Below are 22,303 nucleotides of genomic sequence, written 5' to 3'. Positions count from 1 at the left end.
GCAGGGTGATCAGGGGGTTGGGGAGCTCCGCCCTATCAGGCACAGAGCAGGGCTGATCAGGGGGTTGGGGCGCCTTCCCCTGTCACGAACAGAGCAGGGCGGATAGGGAGGTTGTGGCCCCGCCCCCTGTCACACACAGAGCTGCAGGGCGATCAGGGGGTTTGGGCGCTGCCCCCTGTCACGCTGATCCCGGTGCTGGGAGCCTTGCTGCTCCGCTGATCCCGGTGCTGGGAGGCATATTACCCTTTTACTATATAGGATAGAGGCCTGGTGCACGGGTGGGGGCCGGCTGGTTTGCCCTGAAGGGTGTCCTGGATCAGGGTGGGGGTCCCCACTGGGGTGCCTGGCCAGTCTGGGTGAGGGGCTGAGGGCCGTTTTCCGGCTGGCGGGTTACTGAAGCTCCTAACTGCTCCTTTTTTTCCTTTTTTTTTCTTTTTTTGTTCTGGGCCAGCTTTAGCTCTGAGGCCTCGCTGCTGAAAACATTGATACAGTGTTGCGGTCCGGCTGGCTGAAGCCCGGCTGACTGAAAGCCGGTTTCTGGGGTTTTGTTTAGCTTCTATATTTGCAACATAGTTGCTTAGAGTTGCAGCTGAGAGGCCGGCAAGTCAGGCGGGGAACGTTGGAGTCCGCCGTCACTGGAGCAAGCAAGCCTCCCTGTTCGCTTCAGTGCATGGCTGCCGGCCGCCATCTTGGCTGACAGTTAATTTGCGTAAGGATATGCTGATTAGCCAATGGGAAGGGTAGCGGTCGTACGCTAATTAGCATGTTTCTCTTTTATTAGGGTAGATAGATTAGGCTCTTCTGGGCTACCTGCTTGATGACCATTTATAACTGTGTTCCTGTGGGAAAGTATGTTTCATGTGACCAAATTACAATTGGATCTTTGAAATACAACCACCTTATAAACTGGAAACTTCTTTTGTATTTTCACTTATGCTTTAAGTTAACACTGGTGAACTATTCTTTGCTTTGGCAACTTGACTTCGAGAAGTAGTGGGAAAGCCTTTGCCAGCCTGTTAATTATTTGGGACTTGGGTGTAGAAACTGTGAGGTAAAGCAAGCAGCTAGTTAGTCTCATTTGCTTGTTCATGACTGAGCTCAAGCAAGGGAATCCAAGGTTAGTTACCTACCTCTTCCAGCCGATGAAGTCATGCTTCATGTCTTAATGTATGTTCTTTTTTTTCTCCCCACTATCTAGACCCTTGGCTTCTGCGGTCTAAAAGTCCTGTAGGTAACCCCCAGCTGATCCAGTTCAGTAGAGAAGTGATTGACTTACTGAAGAGCCAACCATCCTGTATCATGCGAATTAGTAATTTCATCCCATCCTATCACCACCATTTTGCAAAGCAATGCCGGGTGTCAGACTATGGATATTCCAAGCTGATTGAATTATTAGAAGCAGTGCCTCATGTGTTGCAGGTAAGGAATGCTAAGGGATTATTGGTTAAAGATGGGGATATTCCTCCATGACTTTGGCTACCTCAGCCAAAGAACCAGTATAGCTGGTATCCTGATTAATTCCTAAGAAGTCAGTCCAGAGCAAAACATATTGTATAAGCTTTCTTTAGAGTGCAGAAAACATACACAGGGTGGCTTAAGTTTTTAGAAAGCTACAAGCTTCCAATTTAAAGTCCTTAGAGCACTGAGGGTTATTTTCCTTCTAATTTCTATGGACTGGCCTTCCTCCTAGCACATATCTCTCCAAAAGTGTTCACTGTTACATGGGAACTGCTATGAACATGGGCTTACCTTTCTTATAAATGAGTTGAAGACAATTACTGCCTGGAGCCTACCACTGATTCCTAAAAAAGTCCTTGCCTGTTCATTTATAGTATTATAATAGTAAAATGGCCTAAAAAGCTTTAGCTGTCCTTTAGAGACAAAATTATTCACCCAGACTGATACCATGCTTTTTGTTTCTATACTCATGACTATTTGAAGAGTGTGCAGGGCCAAAGAAAAGGTCCTAGGCCCGGAGCAGTTGTTCATTTTGGTTCACAGTTTGTTGCTCTACCTGTGTTTCCAAATGAAGATCTCATGCATAAAGGGAGTTGTCCTCTGAGGCAGTAACAGGGAGAAAAGCCAGAATTAAGAAAGTCAGTATCTGCCAAGGTTTTATAAGTATAAGTAATCCAGGTTTTGATTTGCAGATTCTCGGAATGGGCTCCAAACGTTTGTTGACCCTTACACACAGGGCCCAGGTGAAGCGCTTTACTCAGGATTTACTAAAACTTCTCAAATCCCAGGCCAGCAAACAGGTTGTTGTGAGAGAATTCTCTCAGGCTTATCATTGGTGAGTTGATGAGAATTTTTAAAAAATGAAAGCAAATATTTTAAAACACTTTTTTGAAGCATTATTTTGGAAAACTTATAAAAGTTATTCTGTCAAGCCATATTTGTAATTGTTTACTATTCCCATGGTTAAAATCTAGGTGTTTCTCAAAGGACTGGGAAGTCACCGAATATGGGGTCTGTGAGTTGATCGATATTGTATCAGAGATTCCAGACACAACCATCTGCCTGTCCCAACAAGATAATGAAATGGTGATTTGTATCCCCAAAAGAGGTATGTTGACTAGAAGAAAGAGATCTGTCTAAATGGTTGTTTTAACATGGCATCATGGAAGAGATGCATCTTTCTCCCGCTTGTCCATGGTTCCCAAGATTCCATGGAAAGTACTGTGTGAAAGCGGCGGTTATGCAGTGGATCCAAGGCTCTTCAGAGTAGGTGGGACCACTTGTTGAGAAGAAGAGCAAGCTAGTGTTTTAGAATCCACCTGTCTCTTTAACTCTGAGCTACTTCACTATGCACACTTGAAAAGGAAAGAAAACTCACATCAATGTTTTGTTTTACTGTTGAGGTCTGGGAGATAAGAGAGAGAAATCTGCATATGGTCATGTTCTCCCACTATTATTCATCAGTGTTTTTCTTAACCTGGGCTCCTGCACAGCACTGTATCCATGAAATCATTGCACTTCACAGCTATGGCAAGTAATGCCAGTCTTTCCTAGGTTACCTTTTCAAGTGTGTCATGCTCAGTATGGGGTCAGGGTGAGAGACAGGGGTGGGTGGCTAGAGAAATTATTTCTAGTTTATAAGATGAAGCTACATGGATGTGTATCTGTGTGTATGTGTATTTCATTGTACACATAATAGCCTGACTTCCTGGTGTTTTGTGCTTGAATGAGTTTAAAAACCATCTGCAAAGAGAGAGGAGTGTCTGTTTTAGGTTGTGTGTGTTAGAAGGCAAAGATAAATGTAATCTGTGCATAGGACTAATAATATTAAGCACAAATGGGTAGAAGAAGGTTGTTACTTGTGTTTGTTTGTTTGTTTTAAAGAACGTACCCAGGATGAAATAGAAAGGACAAAACAGTTCTCCCAGGATGTGGTTGATTTGCTGAGGCACCAGCCCCATTTCCGGATGCCCTTTAATAAGTTCATCCCCTCTTACCATCACCACTTTGGCCGGCAGTGCAAACTCGCATACTATGGGTTTACCAAACTACTTGAACTTTTTGAAGCCATACCCAATATTCTACAAGTAAGTGAAGAAGTTCTCCCCCCACCCCCCCAGAGAAATAGGGAGTTATAAAATAGAATCAAAACTTGAAATATTTCTATCAGAGAAGCTATATTGTTGGCTCATTAGTATTTAGTTTGTGGTTTTTTCCTTAAATATAGAAGTAAATTATTCCTCAAACTTGTGTTAGGGTAATTATTGAAAAAAGGGTTAGGCTTAGTGAAAAAAGGATTAACTACTTTTAAATTTTTAAGTTGAATATACTTTCATTAACTCCATACTTTTCAAATCTCTTATGGGGATGAGTACATAAAGCAATACAAATGCTTAGCTGGTAAGTCATTGGTAACTTAAACCAGACTTTTGTTGACTTTTATTAACATTACCATTTTCAACCCTCAAAGTGCATCTTACATTTTAAAAAATTTTATGGTAAAGATACACATTACCTGTAACTACTTAACTATTTTTAAGTGTACAGTTCAGTTATCCTTTATAATAAAAGGCTAATATGCAAATTGACTAAATGGCAGAACAACCAGTCGTTATGATGCACACTGACCACCAGGGGGCAGATGCTCAATGCAGGAGCTGCCCCCTGGTGGTCAGTACACTCCCACAGGGGGAGTGCCACTCAGCCAGAAGCTGGGGTCACAGCTGGCGAGCGCAACAGTGGTGGCGGTAGCGCTAAGGATGTCTGACTGCCAGCTTAGCCATCAGTCAGACATCCCCCAAGGGCTCGAGGGCTCCGGCCCTGCGAGAGGGTGCAGGCCAGGCTGAGGGACACACACACACACACACACACACACACACACACCCAGTGCACACATTTCATGCACCAGACCTTTAGTGTTAAATATATTTACATTGTTGTGCAACCAAGTTTCAGAACTTTTTAATCTTGCAAAACTAAAACTATACTTATTATAGAACACCAAAGTGCTTTTTAGTTATTAACAAATTTTCAGGCTATTTAATTCCATGAATAATCGTAACTTTTTTGGTGTTCCTTTCCTCCTCCTGTGTGTTTTCCAAGGTTTTGGAATGTGGAGAAGAAAAAATCCTCACTTTGACGGAGGTAGAACGATTCAAAGCTCTAGCTGCCCAGTTTGTTAAACTCCTTCGGTCCCAAAAAGATAACTGCCTTATGATGTCAGATCTGCTCACAGAATACGCTAAGACTTTTGGTTACACGTTTCGTCTCCAAGACTATGATGTCAGCTCAGTTTCAGCTCTAACACAGAAGCTCTGCCATGTTGTGAAGGTAACGGATTTTTTCATGGGATAACACTTGTGGCATAATCTTCCTTGGGGCATTCACCTGTGCGTTAGCATTTCTGTAGGTACACGGTGCACTACTTAGTGCTTCACAGCTTACTCTGTATGTCATTAATACCTTGTGAGGTAATAGAAGATGACTTAGGTTTGGCAGTTTAGAGTTTTGGACTTGCCTTTGTGTGTTTATAAGTGGCCTTGTCAAAGTGATGTCGTCTTGAACGGATGAGGTCACTGTTTTATTGCAGGGTGTTTATTCCCAGTTGTGTCAGTCTCAGTACTGCTGGCCTGAAGTTGGATCAGTCTAAACAGATCTTCATCTCTGTTTGGGGGAGACTGTAATCACAAATCTCTTCTTCCAAATTCTGACTCACTTAAGGAATAGGTGTAGGAGCAAGCTATCTGAGAATTATCATTGTTGTTGGTAATGCTGGATTGGAGAGAGTACCTTCCTCCTCTTCCCTGCCCTGCACTGAACTGAGCCTCCCAGCCCTAGTTTTCAAGCTGCATCCACCCCAGAACCAAGAAAACTCACTATAGGGAGGAAGAAATGGAAAGGAAGACACACCAAGTGGTGGCAGCCCCAGTCACAGGTCTGGAAGGAATCTGTTTATGTTCTCGGGTAGAGGAGGGAAAACCTTCTCTGAAGACAGACATAGCTGCGGGAAAGTGGGAAGAGCGCTAGGAGTGGGGAACATTGAAGGCCAAGGAGGAGGAATGGCCTGTGGCATCGCATGCTACTGAGAGGGCAAGGGACACAAGGGCTAATGTGACCCACGGACCTGGCTAAGTGAGCATGTTCGAGAGCTACTGAGAGGGTCTACTTGAGAGAGAAGATAAATAGACAAAGGTGAGAAAGGGTGATGGGTGAGGAGGCAGGAGTTGTGAGAGTTGTCATTCAGTAGAAGGAGAGACGGCAAAGATATATTTTTATTTTGATAAGAGGAAAGTGAGGTAGGGTGGATGCAGATATAGGTAAACTTGATGTTTGTCACCAGGAAAAGAAGGGGGTTATCTTCCAAGAGCTATTTTTCTGTCAAGTAGAAGGTGAGGGCAACTGCTTAGAGAGGGGAGAGCATGGAGAAGGTCTGAAATTGTCATGGCGGTAAGTGGAAGAGTGACCAGGAAATCAAACGGGTCCTGGGAGCATGGAGAACTCCCTGGAAGTCTGTGAAAATTGTGGCTGGGCTGCTCAGTGCAGCTCCAAGATAGCAGATAGTTGGGCTCAAGGTGAGACTTTGCCAGATGGGTACAACAAAAAGGCATGGACAGAGGAGTTTAGAGTATTGACAGACTGCTAACTGGTGGCCCATCAGTGCCAAGATGGATGAAAGAGGGGCGAAAACAGGAGTCATTGCTGGTGAAGTTGCAGAAGGATGAGAATCTCTTTGTCTTCTCCAACCCAGCATCTGCTCTAGGCTTCCATTTGCATGTAGGATGCATGGGAGGTTTGAATGAATTACTTTGGAAGTGGGCACTGACAGTATCCCAAGTGTGACCCTGGGGATGGGTGTCTGGAGTAGAACCAAGTAGAAGGATGTCATTGGAGATGAGAAATTAGAGGCACTGAAAGGCCATGGTGTGGGACAGGCTCCCGGGATGCTCAGTCACCCAGGACGACGGCAGTGGTGACTACAGACTTTGACGAATAAAGGTGAATGACTGGGAAGCTAGGCTGTGGAGGCGGGGACAGATGGGAAAGGCTACCCTAGCTCTACTCGATTCCCTGGGGAGCTTCTGGGAAATGCCAATGCCCGGATTTCACCGCTGCCTCTGAGATTCTTATGTAATTAGCCCGAGTGTGCTCTTAGCATTGGCATTTTTTATAAGCTGCCTGGGTGATTCTAATGTGTAGCCAGGGCTGCAAGTCAAGGGATGTATCTAAGTAGCATCAAAGGAGCAGGTTTGTTTTTTCCCTTGAAAGGCTGGAGTAGTAGTAATGGTCTGGGCATCTAAGAGATGACTTGGACTCCCCTGGTCATGTAATATGATTGATTAACCCTCACACCTGCAGAGGAAATGTATAGTGTAAATCTCAAATCCATAATCTTGATAAATGGAGTGGGGCGTCTACCCACCAGCCTTGGCCAAGGTGAACATTAAAAGCATAGACACATTGGTATTGGGATGTCTCATCAAGTGCCACCCACCTCTCTGCCTCTGAGGATCCAAACCCCAGCTAGGCCCTGGCGGGTGTGTTTCAGTGGTTAGAGGGTCGGCCCACACACTGAAGGGTCACATGTTTGATTCCTGGTCAAGGGCACATGCCTAGGTTTTGGGTTCCATCCCCAGCCCCAGTTGGGGCTCGTGTCTCTCTAACATCGATGTTTCTCTCCCCCCCCCCCTTCCGCTCTCTCTAAAAATCAGCTGGAAAGTCAGAAAAAAAATGGGAAAACAGCTGTAGTAGTAAATATTGGTTTGCCTGCCAATGCCTAAGCAGTGTGTATATTAAAGCTCTGCCTATTTTAATTTCATTGAAGACTCAATTCACAGACTTGTTCACCCCTTCCCAGGACCTGTGGGTCTCAGTCACTAAATGCTTATTTCTTCACATGTTTCTTGGTCCCCATATGGTAACTTGTGTCTTTTTTGCAAGGTTTCCCTCCCAATGTGCTTAAAAACTGAAATCCTTTACCTTCTTGAGAATCTGAAAGAATGGAGACCTAGACACGTAGTCAGTCCTGAAAATACCAACTTTTTGGCAAGTAACAATGGACTAGAATAATGCAGCTGGCCTTTTAGTTAGAGTGGACCTGGTAGTCCGAATAAGCCTTCTATCACCTCCCAGTCTAGCCCCTGGGACACATACGTGGGGTGAGTGGTGTCTGCAGAGCAGCACTGTGGAGTGTCGCCTGCAGTCTAACCACCTCCACCCCAGCACAGCAACCCTTAATTCACAAGCTGGACCAGTGGATGCCAGCTGGCCAGTCTTGTCCCCTTCCCTTAGGGAGCAGTAGAAAGAATGTCCTAAGAGGGGGTGATATTGATGGAAGTTTCTGGTTATGGACAAGGAGGAAGGGAGAGAATAATTTCACTATAAGGGTTGGTCTAGTGTCCTAAAGAAGCTGAAAACAAACCCAGTCTTTACTTCAATTTAAGAGAAAGATTTAGAGACTTTTCCTTATGGGTCCCATTAGCCAAATGAAACTAGCTGAGTTTGGATAAGTTTAAATTCTTGTTTTCCCCAGGTTACTGATACGGAATCTGGCAAACAGATCCAGCTGGTCAACCGCAAGTCCCTGCGCTCTCTCACTGCCCAGCTGCTGGTATTGTTGATGTCCTGGGAAGGAGCCACCTTTCTTTCGGTTGATGAGCTCAAGAGACATTATGAAGCTACCCACAGCACTCTTCTCAACCCCCTCGAATATGGGTTCATGACCCTGACCGAACTTCTGAAAAGTCTGCCTTACTTAGTTGAGGTATGAGTGCTAATGGTTCTTTAGGGCCATTGTAATGCAACTGTTGAGTTGGATATTTCTGGATTACCTAGTGGTCTAGATTAGAGGGTTTAGAGCTAAAAGGGACCAAGTGGTCATTTTATAGTTGAACAAACAGAGGCAACCTGCCCAAATGAGTGTCAAGCCAGGCCAAAAGCCCTGGCCTCCTGATTCTTGAACTGGGAAACTTTTGTCCTGCATTAGGCTGGATTAGGGGTCCTCAAATTACGGCCCGCGGGCCACATGCGGCCCGCCGAAAACATTTGTTTTTTTACTTCAAAATAAGATATGTGCAGTGTGCATAGGAATTTGTTCATAGTTTTTTTTTAAACTATAGTCCGGCCCTCCAACGGTCTGAGGGACAGTGAACTGGCCCCCTGTTTAAAAAGTTTGAGGACACCTGGGCTGGATTTTACTACTGTACCTCTCTCTGAATTAGAGCGATTACATGGTGACTTCAGGTGACTTACCAGTCAGATACAGGTCAGAAAGGGAGATTGACTGGCTGGTCACCCAAGGCACCCTTTCAAGAATGGCACTTCCAAGATTAGAAGAATTGTTAGAGAATAAGGTCATAGAAAAATTTATCAAAATTGACTGGAAATTAAAAATTAGACTATTTGCCACAAAAGAGACTTTAAATGTCATTGAAATTTTGCCACTGAAAAAGGCACCAAGACCAGATGGGTTAACAATTGGGTTTTAACTAACCCTCAAAGAATGAACTTCTTAAAAAGTATTCTAGGCCACTTGTTGCAAAGCTCCCAATTTCATTTTATGAAGCCAAAATACCAAACTTGAATACCAAAAGCCTAATATGGTCACTCAAAAGAAAGTGAGTCTAAATAGGATATTAACCAATAAAATCCAAAAGTAACATACCATTGTTCTCATATAACCATGTGATCAATAATTAAATAACTAAAAGGTATTGACAGAAAATTTCTCCTTGGCCAAACTTCCTTCAGGCTCCCCTGAGCAGCCTTCTAGACCAGCGGTCACCAACCTTTCGGACCTCATGGACTACCAGTGGTCTGCGGACCACCAGTTGGTGACCGCTGTTTTAGACTAGACCTTAACCTTGGATGTCAGTTAGGAATTTTCCATCCACCAACAGCCTCCCTCCTCCCTTGGCTATAAATCCCCATTTTTCTTTGTTATATAGTTGACCCTTAAACAACATGGAGAACTGGGGCACCACCCCCACACAGTCGAACATCATGTATAATGTTTGACTCCCCAAAGACTTCCATTGTCTCTCAGTATCCACAGGGGATTGGTTCCCAGACTCCCTCGGATTCCCAAATCCACAGATGTCTCCTATATAAAGTGGCATAGATCAGTGCATCCACTTGGCCCTCTGCATCAGTGGACTCCCAACCACAGATCAAAAACAGTACAGGTATCCAGTGAAAAATAATTGCATGTAAGTGGTCCCGTGCAGTTCAAACCTGTGTTGTTTAAGGGTCAACTGTATTCAGAAGTGAGTCCAGTTCTACTAAGGCTGTTTCTCTTCCCCTATGGCAGTAGTTCCTGAATAAAAACTACTACTTTAGCTACTGTCTAGCTCAGCCTTTTCTGTCACAAAATCAAATTCAGCATTTTCTGAACTCTTGTTAATCACCTGTTATGTGAACACCAGTTCTGGGCAATGTAAATGGATGTTCAAGACAAAAGGCTTTCCATGGCCAGCTGAGGTTGGCAAATGTCCCTTCTCCTGCAGAATCTCAGTGCACATTGAAGATTCTGAAAAGGTTTATGGTAAAGAAATTTGCTTAATTTACTTGAAAACGGAAGAGCTTTGGGCCATTTTTCCCTTGTTGGTTTTGTTTTTTAGAAGAATGCTGACATCCTCATCCTGCACCACCGAGTTCTTTGGAACACCACTTTGGGAGATGAGCTTTAGTGGCCTCAGCCCCCAGGCCTGATACAGCTCTCTCTGCCTAAGGGGTTGCCTTCCACCTTCATGCCAACCTTTTTGTTTGAGACCCCAGGTTTGCCACTTTCCTTCCTTTCTGACACACTGCTTCTCCAGACCCCTGCCCTTTTGGACTTGCAAATAGACCTCGGGTTTGCTCAAGGGTCCAGCTTTCTCTGGGAGGAGATCCTTGAATGAATCCCTCCTCCTCTTTGGCTCCATTTTTAGGTTGACTTGACACCTTGTCACTCTCAGCTGGAGGCCCTCACTTCTGGGGGTGGGGGCAGCCTCTCTGGGAGTGTCTAATGCTGCGTCTTTCTCTTGGACCAGGTTTTCACGAATGATAAGACAGAGGAGTGTGTGAAGCTCACAAGTCTGTATTTGTTTGCCAAGAATGTGCGGTCTTTACTTCGTACTTACCACTACCAGCAGCTTTTCCTTCATGAGTTTTCCGTGGCCTATTCCAAGTATGTCGGAGAAACAGTGCAACCCAAGGCTTACGGCTTCAGTAGCGTAGAGGAACTCTTGGGAGCAATCCCACAGGTGGGTGTTTTCTGAGCTTGGAGAGTCTTCCTGGAGAGCCACAGCCTTACTCTCCTGAGCAGAATAAGGAAATGGCAGGCGTTTTGAACAGATCCTTGCATAACATACAGTTTGTATAAGATGAATGCTTTTAGTGTTTCTCCTTCATTCTGTAAAGCTTTATTAAATTCCCATATGCCCGACGAGGAAGTCCTAGACCCTGCCCTCAGGAAGGTGTCGGGTCTTGGAGAGTCAGGACACCCCAGCAGTTGATAAGTCCCCATCAGTGCAGCCACCAGTGGGCACACGGTGGAGGGCCATGGGCAGGCCCTGTGGACACCAGAGCCAAGTTGTGAAGGATGTGTTGACCACGTGGCAAAGAGGGGAGAGGGCAGTCTGGGCAGAGGGGATGCGTAAGCAGATGCCTGACAGCGATGTACGAGCTCTGTTATGGGGGCTTTGCTCCTCTGGATAAGGAGCAGCACTCAAGAGCAAGGAGAGGCCTTCAGGTTTGCATGTGAAAAATAGCACAGTCACCGCTGTGCATAGTACAGTTGAGAGAAACAGGAGGGAACAGGGAGCGTGGCCAGGACTCTGGCCATTGCCCAGGTCAGGGTGCGAGTTGTGAAGGGATTGAGCCTGAGTGAAAATAAGAGAGCACATAGTTAGGGACACGTGGGAGCTGAGGTCAGGGCCGTGATGACAGCTGCCTGTGGGAGCGCTCCAGGAGCCCAAGGCTGGGCCGAAGAGGCAGAGAGCAGCAGCATTAGGTGGAGGGCTTTGTTTAGGATTAGGATAATGAGTTTAGTTTGAGGGATCTGGGAGATCTCCATGAATTCTTCTGGGTGTGTTTAGTTTCTGGAAAAAATAGTAAGGGCTCTCATGTGAGAACGATCTGCACTTATAGACCAGAACTGGTGTTTAGAAGATGATCTTTTTAAAAGCCATAAGGAATATTTTTAAAGCTGAGTCTCACAATTTTTAGACTGCATAGCTTTTTATAAGGGACATGTTTTTGCCAGCCTCTGTTGCTTTAGAAGAGTATAGAAAATTTTTTTCTTGGCATTAATTCAGTTTTAAATTCTAGTATGTTTAAGGCAGACACAGGTCACATTCTTCCTGAAGTTTAGGGTTTATCTCTCCTCCTTTTCCATTGCTTAACCAGGAGTATGTCTTGTGTGCAGGTGGTCTGGATAAAAGGACATGGTCATAAGAGAATTGTAGTGTTAAAAAATGACATGAAAAGTAAGTAAGCGCCCATCCCTGCCCCTGCAGAAATCCCGGTTCTCTCACTGACTTCTCCCTCTGACAGGTGCTCTTTGTCCTCTAGGTCATTTGAATTCAAACTGGCCCTCGGCTACTGAGCGTATCCTGGAGGTGCCCAAGTCTTGCACAGCCATGGAACTCAAACTTGGAGCAGGTGGTGATGGTAAGAAAGGACAGACAGGGCAAAGCTGGTGAATTCTAGCAGAAATGGCTTGGAGTGGGGATGGGGTAGGAGGGACTCAGTGTGCCGTTTTCATGAATTAAAGTTAAGTATCCACACATTTTTCAAAGTATTTGGTTAATAACAGAGAAAAAAAACGGCCCACATTTGATAGTATTTTATGGTTCACTGGTTAATGTTCTTAAGGGATGCTAGCACCCCGCTCCCCCTCCAAATGTTAACATGTCAACCCAATTCAGGTGTTAAAGGAAAAAATTATTCTGACACTCTTTTTAAAACAGTATTTCACCATTGCAATAGGGTCAGCTCTGCTGCAAGATCAGGCTCAACTCTGAATACAACAAGGACAAGTGGGGTTTGTAGTCAAGGGCATCGGTGGATGGAAAATCACCAAGGGGAGACATGAGGGGTAGGGGATTCTAGCCTAACAGACCTAAGAGGATCCTTGCTAAAGGCAGGCCAAGGACTTAGACATGGCGGTGTGGAGTGGGTGCTGGTGGAGGGTGAGGAACTTGATCAGATTGCATGGCTCGGGATTCTCGGTAAACTGACTTCCCAGGATTTTTGCTGAGACGCAGCAAGGACAGGACAGACATGGGAGGCCAAGGTCAGGGTCTAGCGGAGGAGAGGGCTAAGAGGAGTCTCAGGTTGGGTCAGGGAGAGTCTTCGTTGCAGGACATCCCTGGGAAAGACTGATGGTAATTCATTCATGTTACTGAAAACAACATTGAGTCACTTAGATTTTACGTGGAACTATCTCTGTAGATGTAAATCAGCTCACTTGAATTGAATTTTAACTTTATTGAAAGACTTTTGAATCCATTGTTATGAGAATTTTGTCTTCATTGGACTCTGACAGTCATAAGTGTTACTGTGTTCTGTGTTTATTACTCAGTTATGTAACACTTTACATTTTATAAAGCACCTTAATGTAACCCATCTCTCCCAGCTGTCACAACCTTCAGCAGTTGTTACCTACGTACCAAAATTCCCGGAGGTGAAGTAGCTTACCCAAAATCACTCAGCTAGGAAGTGACAGTACTTGGACCCAAGTCTTGTAAATGCTGAGCTTTGCTCCTTTAACTACTATACACCCCTTCTGTGGGTTTTTATTTCCCTCCTCTGGGAGCTTACTGTGGGGCCCTTTTTCTCAGATGGGGTCTCGGGGGAGATCTTGGCTTGTGGCTCTTCACTTACCAAAGACACACCCAGATCTTTCTGTTAATGGCCTTTTTTTAAACCTTGAGTTATTGAGTACTTCCTGCCACTTTTCCTGTTTAAGGCTTTGAAACAAAGCCTCGGGCAGACTTGTGTGGACTGTCCTGATGAGCCATACCTACCTCTCCTGTCCAGGGCCCAGTCCGACGGAGCAGGAGCTTCTCCGCCTGACCAGTGCCTCCCCCGTGGACCTACTGTGCGCGCCCGTGCCCTCCTGCCTGCCGTCCCCTCAGCTGAGGCCAGATCCTGTCATCCTTCAGTCTGCTGATCTCATTCAGTTTGAGGAACACCCTCAAGAACCTTCTGGTAGGATGTACTTTGTTGTGGGCTTAAAAGATAAAATCACATGCCAATATAGTAAGTGTTTGATGGAGGTGGGAGAAACTATACCTTTTCAGGCACAAAATACCTGTGCTGATTATTCAGGACCCTCTTTTCCTGTCAGGGTTCCTCCCAAGCCTGAGGTGGCTTAGGGAGCAAGCAAGGGAGTGATGGTGCGACTTGAGGGATGGTACAGCTGGGCCACAGAGGAGGCACGCTCATCACCAAACATGCCGTCCCTCTGGCGGGGTCTCCATGATGGCTCCAGGGGGTGTGAGGCTTTCTGAGGGGTGAGAGGGCAGGGATGGGCATCTGCCTGACTGCAGACCCTGCGCGGTGTCTGAGAAGGAAGAGGTCGCTGACGGGGTTGCGCACTGGCTCCAGCCCGTGCTGCCCCGCTCCCCCTGGGTGCCTGACACTGCGCTGAGGCTGACAGACTCAGCACATTTAGGTGGCAGGCAGAGCTTGTGTGGTGACTGGAGATGAATCTGGCTCCAGGCTGCCTGACTAGGAAGTGGCAGAGTTAGGATTTGAACCCAAGGCCGCCTGTCTTTCTGCTGCATCATCTGACCTGAGAGGATGGCCCTTCCGCTCAAACGAGGAACTTCCTTGTCTTGTCGTCCCCCCTGTGTGAGCAACTCTTCTCCACCCTGCTGCTGAGCTGCTTTCCTGGCCACAGGGACCGTTCCTGGCCACCTGGCCGATCTCACACCCTTAGTCTTCTCTAGCAGCATTCTAGAGCAGTGAGATAACTGAGCTGTTCATCCGGGAACCATACGCTCGGCTTCTGAGACTGATCGAGCCTGTGGTAAAAGCAGGGCATGTTCCCTGGAGAGCATGAGTAGAGCTGGTGGGAGACTGACACAAGCTCTTTGTTGGGGTGGTAGCCTGGGTGCCTTTAGCATACGTGCGCCACTAGATGCAGCAGCCATCACACGTTACAAGAGAGAAAACTACTTTGAATGGTGTGAGCAGTTCTGTCTGCTGTTCTCCTCAGTGAAAGCCAGCCCGAGAAGGGAGCTGGGCTGTGCGTCCCTCCGTCACTCTCACCTTCTGCGTGCCTTCAGTGAGAGCCCTTGCACAGCAGTGGGAGTTGAGGTTTACCAGTGCATCTCCTCCAGGCAGCATGGCTCTGTATGCACAGCAGCATCTCAGGAGCACTGCTGGGTGTGACTTCCTGGATTTTCCAGGGCAGTTATGACTCCGTGCCATACCCCTAACTCCCCCCCTCTCCTCCCTTGGGCCTGCAGAGTAAGGTCCTCTGTCAGGGCCAGTCCTCTGCCAGGGCCCTCCTGGGTCCTTAACTCCCTGACAGAGTGAATGGGCAGAGAAGCCAAAGTAGAAAACAATGTTTTTACATCATTGCTCATTGATTTGAAGGCAAAAGTGAAGATTTCTAAAACTTTGTAATCCAGGGGATAGCTGAGATGCAGTTTATAAATATTTGACTGTGACACATAATATTGGCCACACAGCTGATATATAAATGGTGGCATGGGTGTGACATTTGGGGGGTTATTTTTTAAATATTTTTTGTGAAAATATGAGAGAGAAACTGAAAACCAATACTTCTTGCAGGTCCTAGAACTAAATCTGTTTGCTTCTCTGTGTTTACAGAAGTTACGATTTTAAACCAAGAAGAGAACACTGAACCAGTAAATAACAAAAAGCTGACCTCCGACTCCAGCTCCTCTTGTGTCTCAGACGCTGTCCCGGCGCCTCCCTGCCCCCCCTCGGACACCCCAGAGTCCCAGCTCAGCAAGGGCCCTGTGGAAAGCCCAGCCAAAAAGCAGCCCAAAAATAGAGTAAAATTGGCAGCCAACTTTTCCTTTGCACCTGTAACCAAGCTTTGACTCATTCTGAACATAGAAGTAGGACGGGAACACTGTCTGATTCTGCACACACAGTGGATTCAGAAGACACAGCCCTTGCTGTTTTAATGAAAACCCCTAGAAGAGCCACCTCCTCCATCCTTAGCTGTATTCCTTACGTTTCGTTTTTTTTTCCATTGAACACAGCTTGGAGCTAAAGTTTTTCTACCCCCCCCTCCCCCGCAATGATTTGAAAACAAAATTCCTGGCATTTGTTAAAGAATTCTTAATATATTTTACCAATTTTTTCTTAATTATTATGAAATATAATGGTGTTCCATAAGAAGAAGGCAGTAGGAGCTTGGCTAGAAGGAAGTAGTTTTACTTCCAGTAAGCCCCATCAGTGGTATCATCCTCCATGTAGCATAATATAGTCTCTGAGCCTTTGCTTACTGATATTTTCAGATGGTATTAATCATATGCATGATGTGTCTTGAAGCAAAGCCTGTTCAGTGGCCTGCGTGTTCACACACTGAAGGAGGGTGGGCCAGAAGTAAGAATGTCTTTTCAGGTTGGATATGAAGGTTCCTGGCTTCCACGTGACTTGTAAGAGTGCCTTGTTTTTTATTTAACTATGTCTGTAGTTGACAAATGCGGCTTCATCACAGAATTTTTTAGATGTTTCCATTGTGGGGTTCCATTTAGGAGCTTCTAGAACGTTGATGATTTAAGCTTCCCTTTTATGTTAAGTTCCAGTTTGACATGCATTAGGTAAAGGAGAAGGAGAGGGTCTTGGTGTCGTGAATTTGAAGTCAGTGTTAGAAGTCCACACATGATTGTGTGTCAAGAGGCAGTGTTGGGAAGAGTGCCTCCTTCTCAGGTATGCTGTGCATAAAGTACAAACCAGCTGAGGGGGAGGTGCTTCATCTGGGGCGGTACGGATACTCTTTCCACCAGGAACACACAGAAGTTATATCTAAACATATAAAGGCCAAGGTGATCAACTTAACTTGGTTTTTGTCCTTTTAAAGCTGGTTTTGGTAGTCGGGAAGCTCTATGTGTATGTGTTTGTGTGTCTTAATAGTGTCTACTTTAACTCGGTTACTTCTCACTGTTGGAAGCATGTGCAGGTTTTTTGTAGTATCTGGTGTTGGTATTTGGGAAAAGCCAACCTGTGAGGGAGCACTGCCCTGTTGAATGACCTTCGCCCCGAGGTGGCTGAGGCATCCGGTGACAGGTGACCTCTTGCCCCTCCTAGAGAAACCTGACATTTACAATGGGTTGTATTTGTTGGGCAAAGGCGGGTTCATTCATAGAGCAGAAAGAACCTGTTGACAAAAGGTCTTCCACTAGTTAGATGGTTTCTTTGGGGGAAATGCTTATATTTTGTAATTTCTGGAAAGCCAGAAAATGGGCTCTGATTTTATAGCCAGCATTTTAATAAAATGCCACAAAATAAGGGCTATAGAGAGATTTTTACAAGATAGATGTTTGTTCCCCAAATCTTTTCTATGAAGCCAATGATTCCCAGATCTCAAGACGTAGCCCCAATCAAGATGGAACTACACTGGAAAAGCCTCTGAGCGCGATGGCACCCTGCGATCCCGCTGGAGGCTTTTCCTCCACAGACGTAGTGGGACAGGAAGTAAAATGCAAATGTGCAGTTTTTTAAAAGAAGCTTTTAAATAATGGGATAGAGTTAGTGTTGAGAACATCAGTTGCCTTATCCTGAGATTTCATAAGGCTGAGTTTGCACACTTGGACTTTAGTTTTGCTCTCATGTAAAGAACTGTGGACTTAAAAAAAACATAAGGTACTATTACAAGTCACAAGGAACAGTCTCAAAGAGCAACTTCTTTGGGCAACAAAGAAGAGACTGACGTCGTATGCAGTCATGTGAGTGTGGTCGCACCATTTGCTGGAGTCGCCAGTCAGCCTGGGCCACGTGTATGACTAACAATCGCTGTGTGAAGATAGGACAATACAGCGAAGTTCATTGTGTTCCTAATGTATTCCACAATGGCCAGTCCAATTACTATCTATTTTTTTTTATCCAGAGGCTTAATTAAATGATGTAACAAAATGATATATAAGAATTAAGACAATGAAATCCTTGATTTTTCGGTGGAAAGATATACCGGGTTAGATTTCTCTTTAAAAAAAGACAAAAGTTACCACCACAACCCCCTTCCCCGTCTTGCACTGTTTGTTTTGGATTGGGCTTGGGGGAGAGATGTTTTTCTTAACTGTCTATTTTGTTTGAACACTTTTTGTGGTTCAAGTGCTGTTTTGTGTGTTGGGACCAAACAGTTGTCAATAAACTTTACAAGCAAGCATCCGATGTGAGTGTTCCAAGTGAGTGTTTGAGGGGAGGGAGTATAATCCAGTCCAGTTCTGTCATCTTTTTATTTTGAGTTCCCCCAACTTCCCACACTTTCTGAAAATCGGCGGTGGAGACAAATTGACCTGACACTCTGGAGGCCCTTTTAATTTGGCACCCAGCCCTGGCAGGTAACTGGGGTTATGGGCCCTTTGTGGTCAGGACTCTCCGAGGTTTGTAATCTAGTTCCAGGTTATAATGTGTGGAGAAAATAGAATAAGTACAGAACGCTCCAGTTATAAAATGGATAATTCCTAGACTCACTCTCCCTGTGAAAGAAATCCATTTTGCAGGCTGCCTCGGTCTTGGTCCCTGCCAGACATGCTTTTTTAATAAGCCCATTTGGAAAACACATTTCATAGATTCCATTGTGAAGCCCTCCCCTGAGACCACCACCCCCTTGTACGAATCTGAAAGGACCTAGAAGAGACTTGAATGTTTGGGTAAATTGCCTCTTGACAAAGGGCAATTTTTTAGAAGTTCAACATTAAAAAGCTCTTGAAAACCTTTGGCAATCCTTTCAAAACATCTCTCACGGTAGCAAAGTTTTGCAGAAAAACGAGTTGCCACCATGCCCTTAAAGAGCAGGGCAGAGAGGTTTTGTAGATCTAGTTAAGGGTTTCAAACAGGGCCTTGCATTTACCTTTGTGCATTTCCCATCTGGTGTGGAGAAGGTAGCTTAGAAGATGGCTGGCTGAGAGAGAGCAGACCTGTCCATGCAGAGATGTGATCCTCTAGGACCTAACTCCAGATGTGCGGTCCACCCCATCTGTCTCCATCACAAGGAGCAGCGGGCGTTGATTTGTCTTGTCTGGTTTCTGGCTGCCTCAGTGGGCAAAGCCTGCTTCCTCCCACACCAGTGACCTGCTGTAGCCTCCACTTGCTCTGCAGATTGGCTCGGGCTGGTAGAGGAGCAGGAACCCTGAGTCACTGCCCCATAAACCAGCAGTCAGCGTGGTCCTCACCACTGCCTTGCTTGACCTTGCACTCGCCCACATTGTTTTCCGTCAGGCTCGTACAATAGCTGGCCCATCTCCCAGTTGCTAATGTGATTACAGCAACAACCTCCTCTAACTCGACTATGGGGAGAGATGCAGAGAAGACAGATCCAATTTGCTTGTTTGAATTAATACTTTCAGGGCCAAGTGTCGGTCGAGTCTCTTTCCCGGGAGAGTTCTAGTCTTTCCCTGAGAGGTCGGCAGCCCTGGGTAACAGCTTAGGTTGGAATATGAAGAAACCTAGTTGCCTTTGGGACGAATTGGGCAAATTTTGGAACAGAAGAGAGAACCCCTCCCTCTTCAGGTGGGTGGGATGAGGAGATCTCAAGTCCAAGGTCGAGGCCAGAACTTCCCTCAGCAAGATGAAGAGAAGTCACATTTTCTGGGAAGGAGGGACTTAGAAATTGGGACTAGGGCACAGAGGGGGGAAAGGGGAAGAAACAGCTGCAGGTGGGAGCTAAGTAACTGGTTCCACAGCAGTGAGCCAGCCAGGAGCACTGAAGTGGTCAGGGTGACCCAGGCTGGCAGGGAAGATGCTGGCACCATCTCTCCCACCTCTGCCTGAAAGCCTTCCAGATGCAGGGCCTGACCCCTGCTGACCTTCCCCCATCTCCTCTCTCCTGACTGAGGGCCCCAGGTTTTGTTGGCTGTCAGCTAGAAGCCACCTGCCAATCCTATAGGCCACCCACAGTTCCCTGCCACAGGGGCTGCCTCCAGTGGCAGCTTAGTTCATCAAGCCAGCAAGGGGAACCTCTCTCCAGTCTGCTGAGAAGGAGCCTTATAGAATGGAACTTGATCAAGGGAGTGACCTCCCATCATCCTTACCAACTTCCACTCGTTAGAAACAAGAAACAGGCCCCACCTCTTAGACAATCCCTAAGCCTTGACAGGAGGCCCAAGACATCCTATCCAGCTTCTAGCATGGGAGGAAAGGGGTCCTGAGCTACACCTTTTGAAGGCCCACAACCAAGCTTCAAAGCTGAAAGGGCCTTTAAATTCAGGCTAGACCACACCACCCTCCTCCACCCTCACACTGGGTTACAGACGGGGGAAAATGAGGCTAGAGAAGCTGAGCCATTGCCAAGTCACCGAGTGGCTGGAGGCCCTGGTCTACACAGCTCCCAAGCCCAGGCACTGAGCCAGATGTGGGGACCCCAGTGAATAAGATGTGGGCCCAGCTGTGCCTTCCTGGGGCTCAGACAGGAAGACCACTCGGGGGTCATGGTCCTCAAATCACAGAGGGCGTCTCATCACCAGGGAAATGTTTAAAATGCAGGCTATCCACTGAAACCACTGGCCTGGGCTTTTCAAAATCGTCAGGGTCATGAAAGACAGAAACGAATGAAGGAGATTAGAGAAGTGGCAATGAAAAGCAATGCTTGTCCCTGGACCAGATCCCAATAGGGGAGGAGGAGGACAGTTGCCATAATGCAAATTATTGGGAAAACTGATAAAACGTAAATACTAGGAAGTAGTACTGAGTCACTGTAACATGACAGAGAACACCTGTGTTCTTTAATACACGTTGGAGGATTTAAGGGTAAGGCGACATTATGTCTACACCTGAGGTCTTCCAGAGAGAAAGATAGTGAGTGATAAAGCAGATGCAGCAAAATGCCAGCAATCTGAGTAAAAGGACATATAGGAATTCTTTGTCTAAGATCAAAATCATCTTATATTGCTGTGCAGGCTCCTGGGCCTCCCCGAAGATCGAGGCCTGCAAGTGGGCAGTCAGTGTGGGAGCTGGCTGCAGGCTCCCGGGCTCCCTGGAGATCGAGGCCTGCACATGGGCAGTCAGGGTGGGAGCTGGCTGTCCCAGAGCCACGTTTCCAGCAGCACCTATAGCCACAGAGGTGCTTCCTCAGGTTTCTCCCTTTCAGACCTGCAGATTGTGCTCCTGTGGGTAAACAGTTGCTATTTGAATCTGAACAAACAGCTCTTGGTTGAAGCAAGTCAAGACCATGCTAGAGACCCACAGGGGACTGGCAGTCTCAGCACCAGCTCAGTTTCCTTCATGGTGGCTGCCTGTGGGCCTAGTCCTGATGATGGAGAAAGGAGGCGGCACAGGGCATTCAATCAGACCAGGGTCTGAGTTCTGTCCTGGTTTTGGTGAGCTGATGACCTTAGCAATCCCTGCCCTTCTCTAAAACACTGTTTCTTATCCTCTAAAAGGCAGTGAACCCTTGTTTTTCGCTTCCCAGCATCCATTCTCTTTTCTTCTGGCACAACTGGGCTGACACCTCTCTCCTCCTTCCCCCTGGCTCCAGGGTCAGACTTTGGACCCCAACTTGGCTAAGCAGAGAACCACACCCCTCTGGGCCAGCAGGTGATTCTCGAATGGGCATGAGACTGTTTAAAACATGACAACAGGCTCAACATGGAGTCGCTTATGCTAAGCCCCATGTCACCAAACTGAGACTTAACTACAGTTTCTCCTCTCCCAGAAATGGAACCTTAAGGCAGTCCATCAGGAGTCACCGATCAGCCCTAGTTAGGCAATCTGCCTGATAACCCCTGCCATCCCCATAAGGAGCGTGACCTGGAGATAACCAACTCGCTTTTTTTGCTGAGTATAACTTCCTCACTCCTGCTCCCTTCTGCCTATAAAAGTCTTCCATTCTGTGCAGCTCTTCAGAGCTCCTTTCTGTCTGCTACATTGGATGCTGCCAGATCTGAAGTGAATTCTGCTCAAACTCTTAACATTCTCAATATGCCTCAGTTTACCTTTTAACATGACCCAAGCCAGGCTCGAGAGATTCCAGGCTAGGATTTTTGTTGAATTCATTGGGGTGTTACTCTAGGAGGCCGGGGAGGCCAGAAGCCAGGAGCCATTGCCATGGGTCCTACAAAGAGTCTGCCTCAAGAAGCCAGCACAGGAGGTGGAATGGAAAGGTGGGAAAACAGCGAGTCCAGATGAGATTGTTTGATACCCTAGATCCCAGATATCCCAGCCCAGGAGCCAGGAAATGCCCTTATTTTTTGCCTGTTTGGCTAGAGTTTCAGTCACAACCGAGAGAATTCTAATGCAGAGAACTCTAGCTCTGCATAAGGGACAGTGGGGGACACAGAGAGGCCCTCAAGGCAGGGTGACCCCTTCCCTCACGCCACCCCCAGCCTCACCTTCTCCAACTCCTCTCCCTGCTGCATCTCCCTGAACCCCAGACTCCGTTCACTGCCCCCTCCCACATTCTTGCAGCCTCTGGGTTTACTACACTTACTCATTAAAACCCAAGTGCTGCTCTTTCTGTGGGAGGAGGAACAACAAACTGCAGCTATCATGTCAGTGCAGAAATAAATCTTTGTGGGTGGAGGTGAGCCCTGAGCTGGCAACACGGCGGAGGCTTCTCTGGACTTGTGATGGGGACCTGGAGTAGAGGTTGGACAAAGACTGGAGGGAGCCCAATCGTTCCAACAAAGCAGGAGGGAAACTGCTGGTGAGGCCTGGGGACAGG

The 22,303-nt window shown here is 46.5% G+C and overlaps 1 protein-coding gene across 3 annotated transcripts in view; it reads left to right on the top strand.

Moving 5' to 3' along the window:
• KIAA0430 (KIAA0430 ortholog) overlaps positions 1-17,814 on the top strand; it is a 42,793-nt gene extending 24,979 nt beyond the window's left edge. For 2 of the 3 annotated variants that reach the window (XM_005871992.2, XM_014544404.1), the window contains exons 17-27: positions 1,199-1,419; positions 2,151-2,293; positions 2,433-2,566; positions 3,343-3,545; positions 4,561-4,788; positions 7,988-8,218; positions 10,485-10,697; positions 11,861-11,921; positions 12,007-12,105; positions 13,477-13,647; positions 15,280-17,814. In XM_005871992.2, coding sequence (XP_005872054.1) covers positions 1,199-1,419; positions 2,151-2,293; positions 2,433-2,566; positions 3,343-3,545; positions 4,561-4,788; positions 7,988-8,218; positions 10,485-10,697; positions 11,861-11,921; positions 12,007-12,105; positions 13,477-13,647; positions 15,280-15,515 — 1,940 coding nt within the window. In that variant the 3' untranslated portion in view covers positions 15,516-17,814. The other variant, XM_014544405.1, reaches the window with a different exon arrangement.
• The last annotated feature ends 4,489 nt before the right edge of the window (positions 17,815-22,303 follow it).

This window comes from Myotis brandtii, unplaced genomic scaffold (assembly GCF_000412655.1).
Source record: "Myotis brandtii unplaced genomic scaffold, ASM41265v1 scaffold363, whole genome shotgun sequence".
NCBI lineage: Eukaryota > Metazoa > Chordata > Mammalia > Chiroptera > Vespertilionidae > Myotis > Myotis brandtii.
Note: the sequence above shows the minus strand (reverse complement) of the source record. Positions and strands in the feature narration are given on the sequence as shown.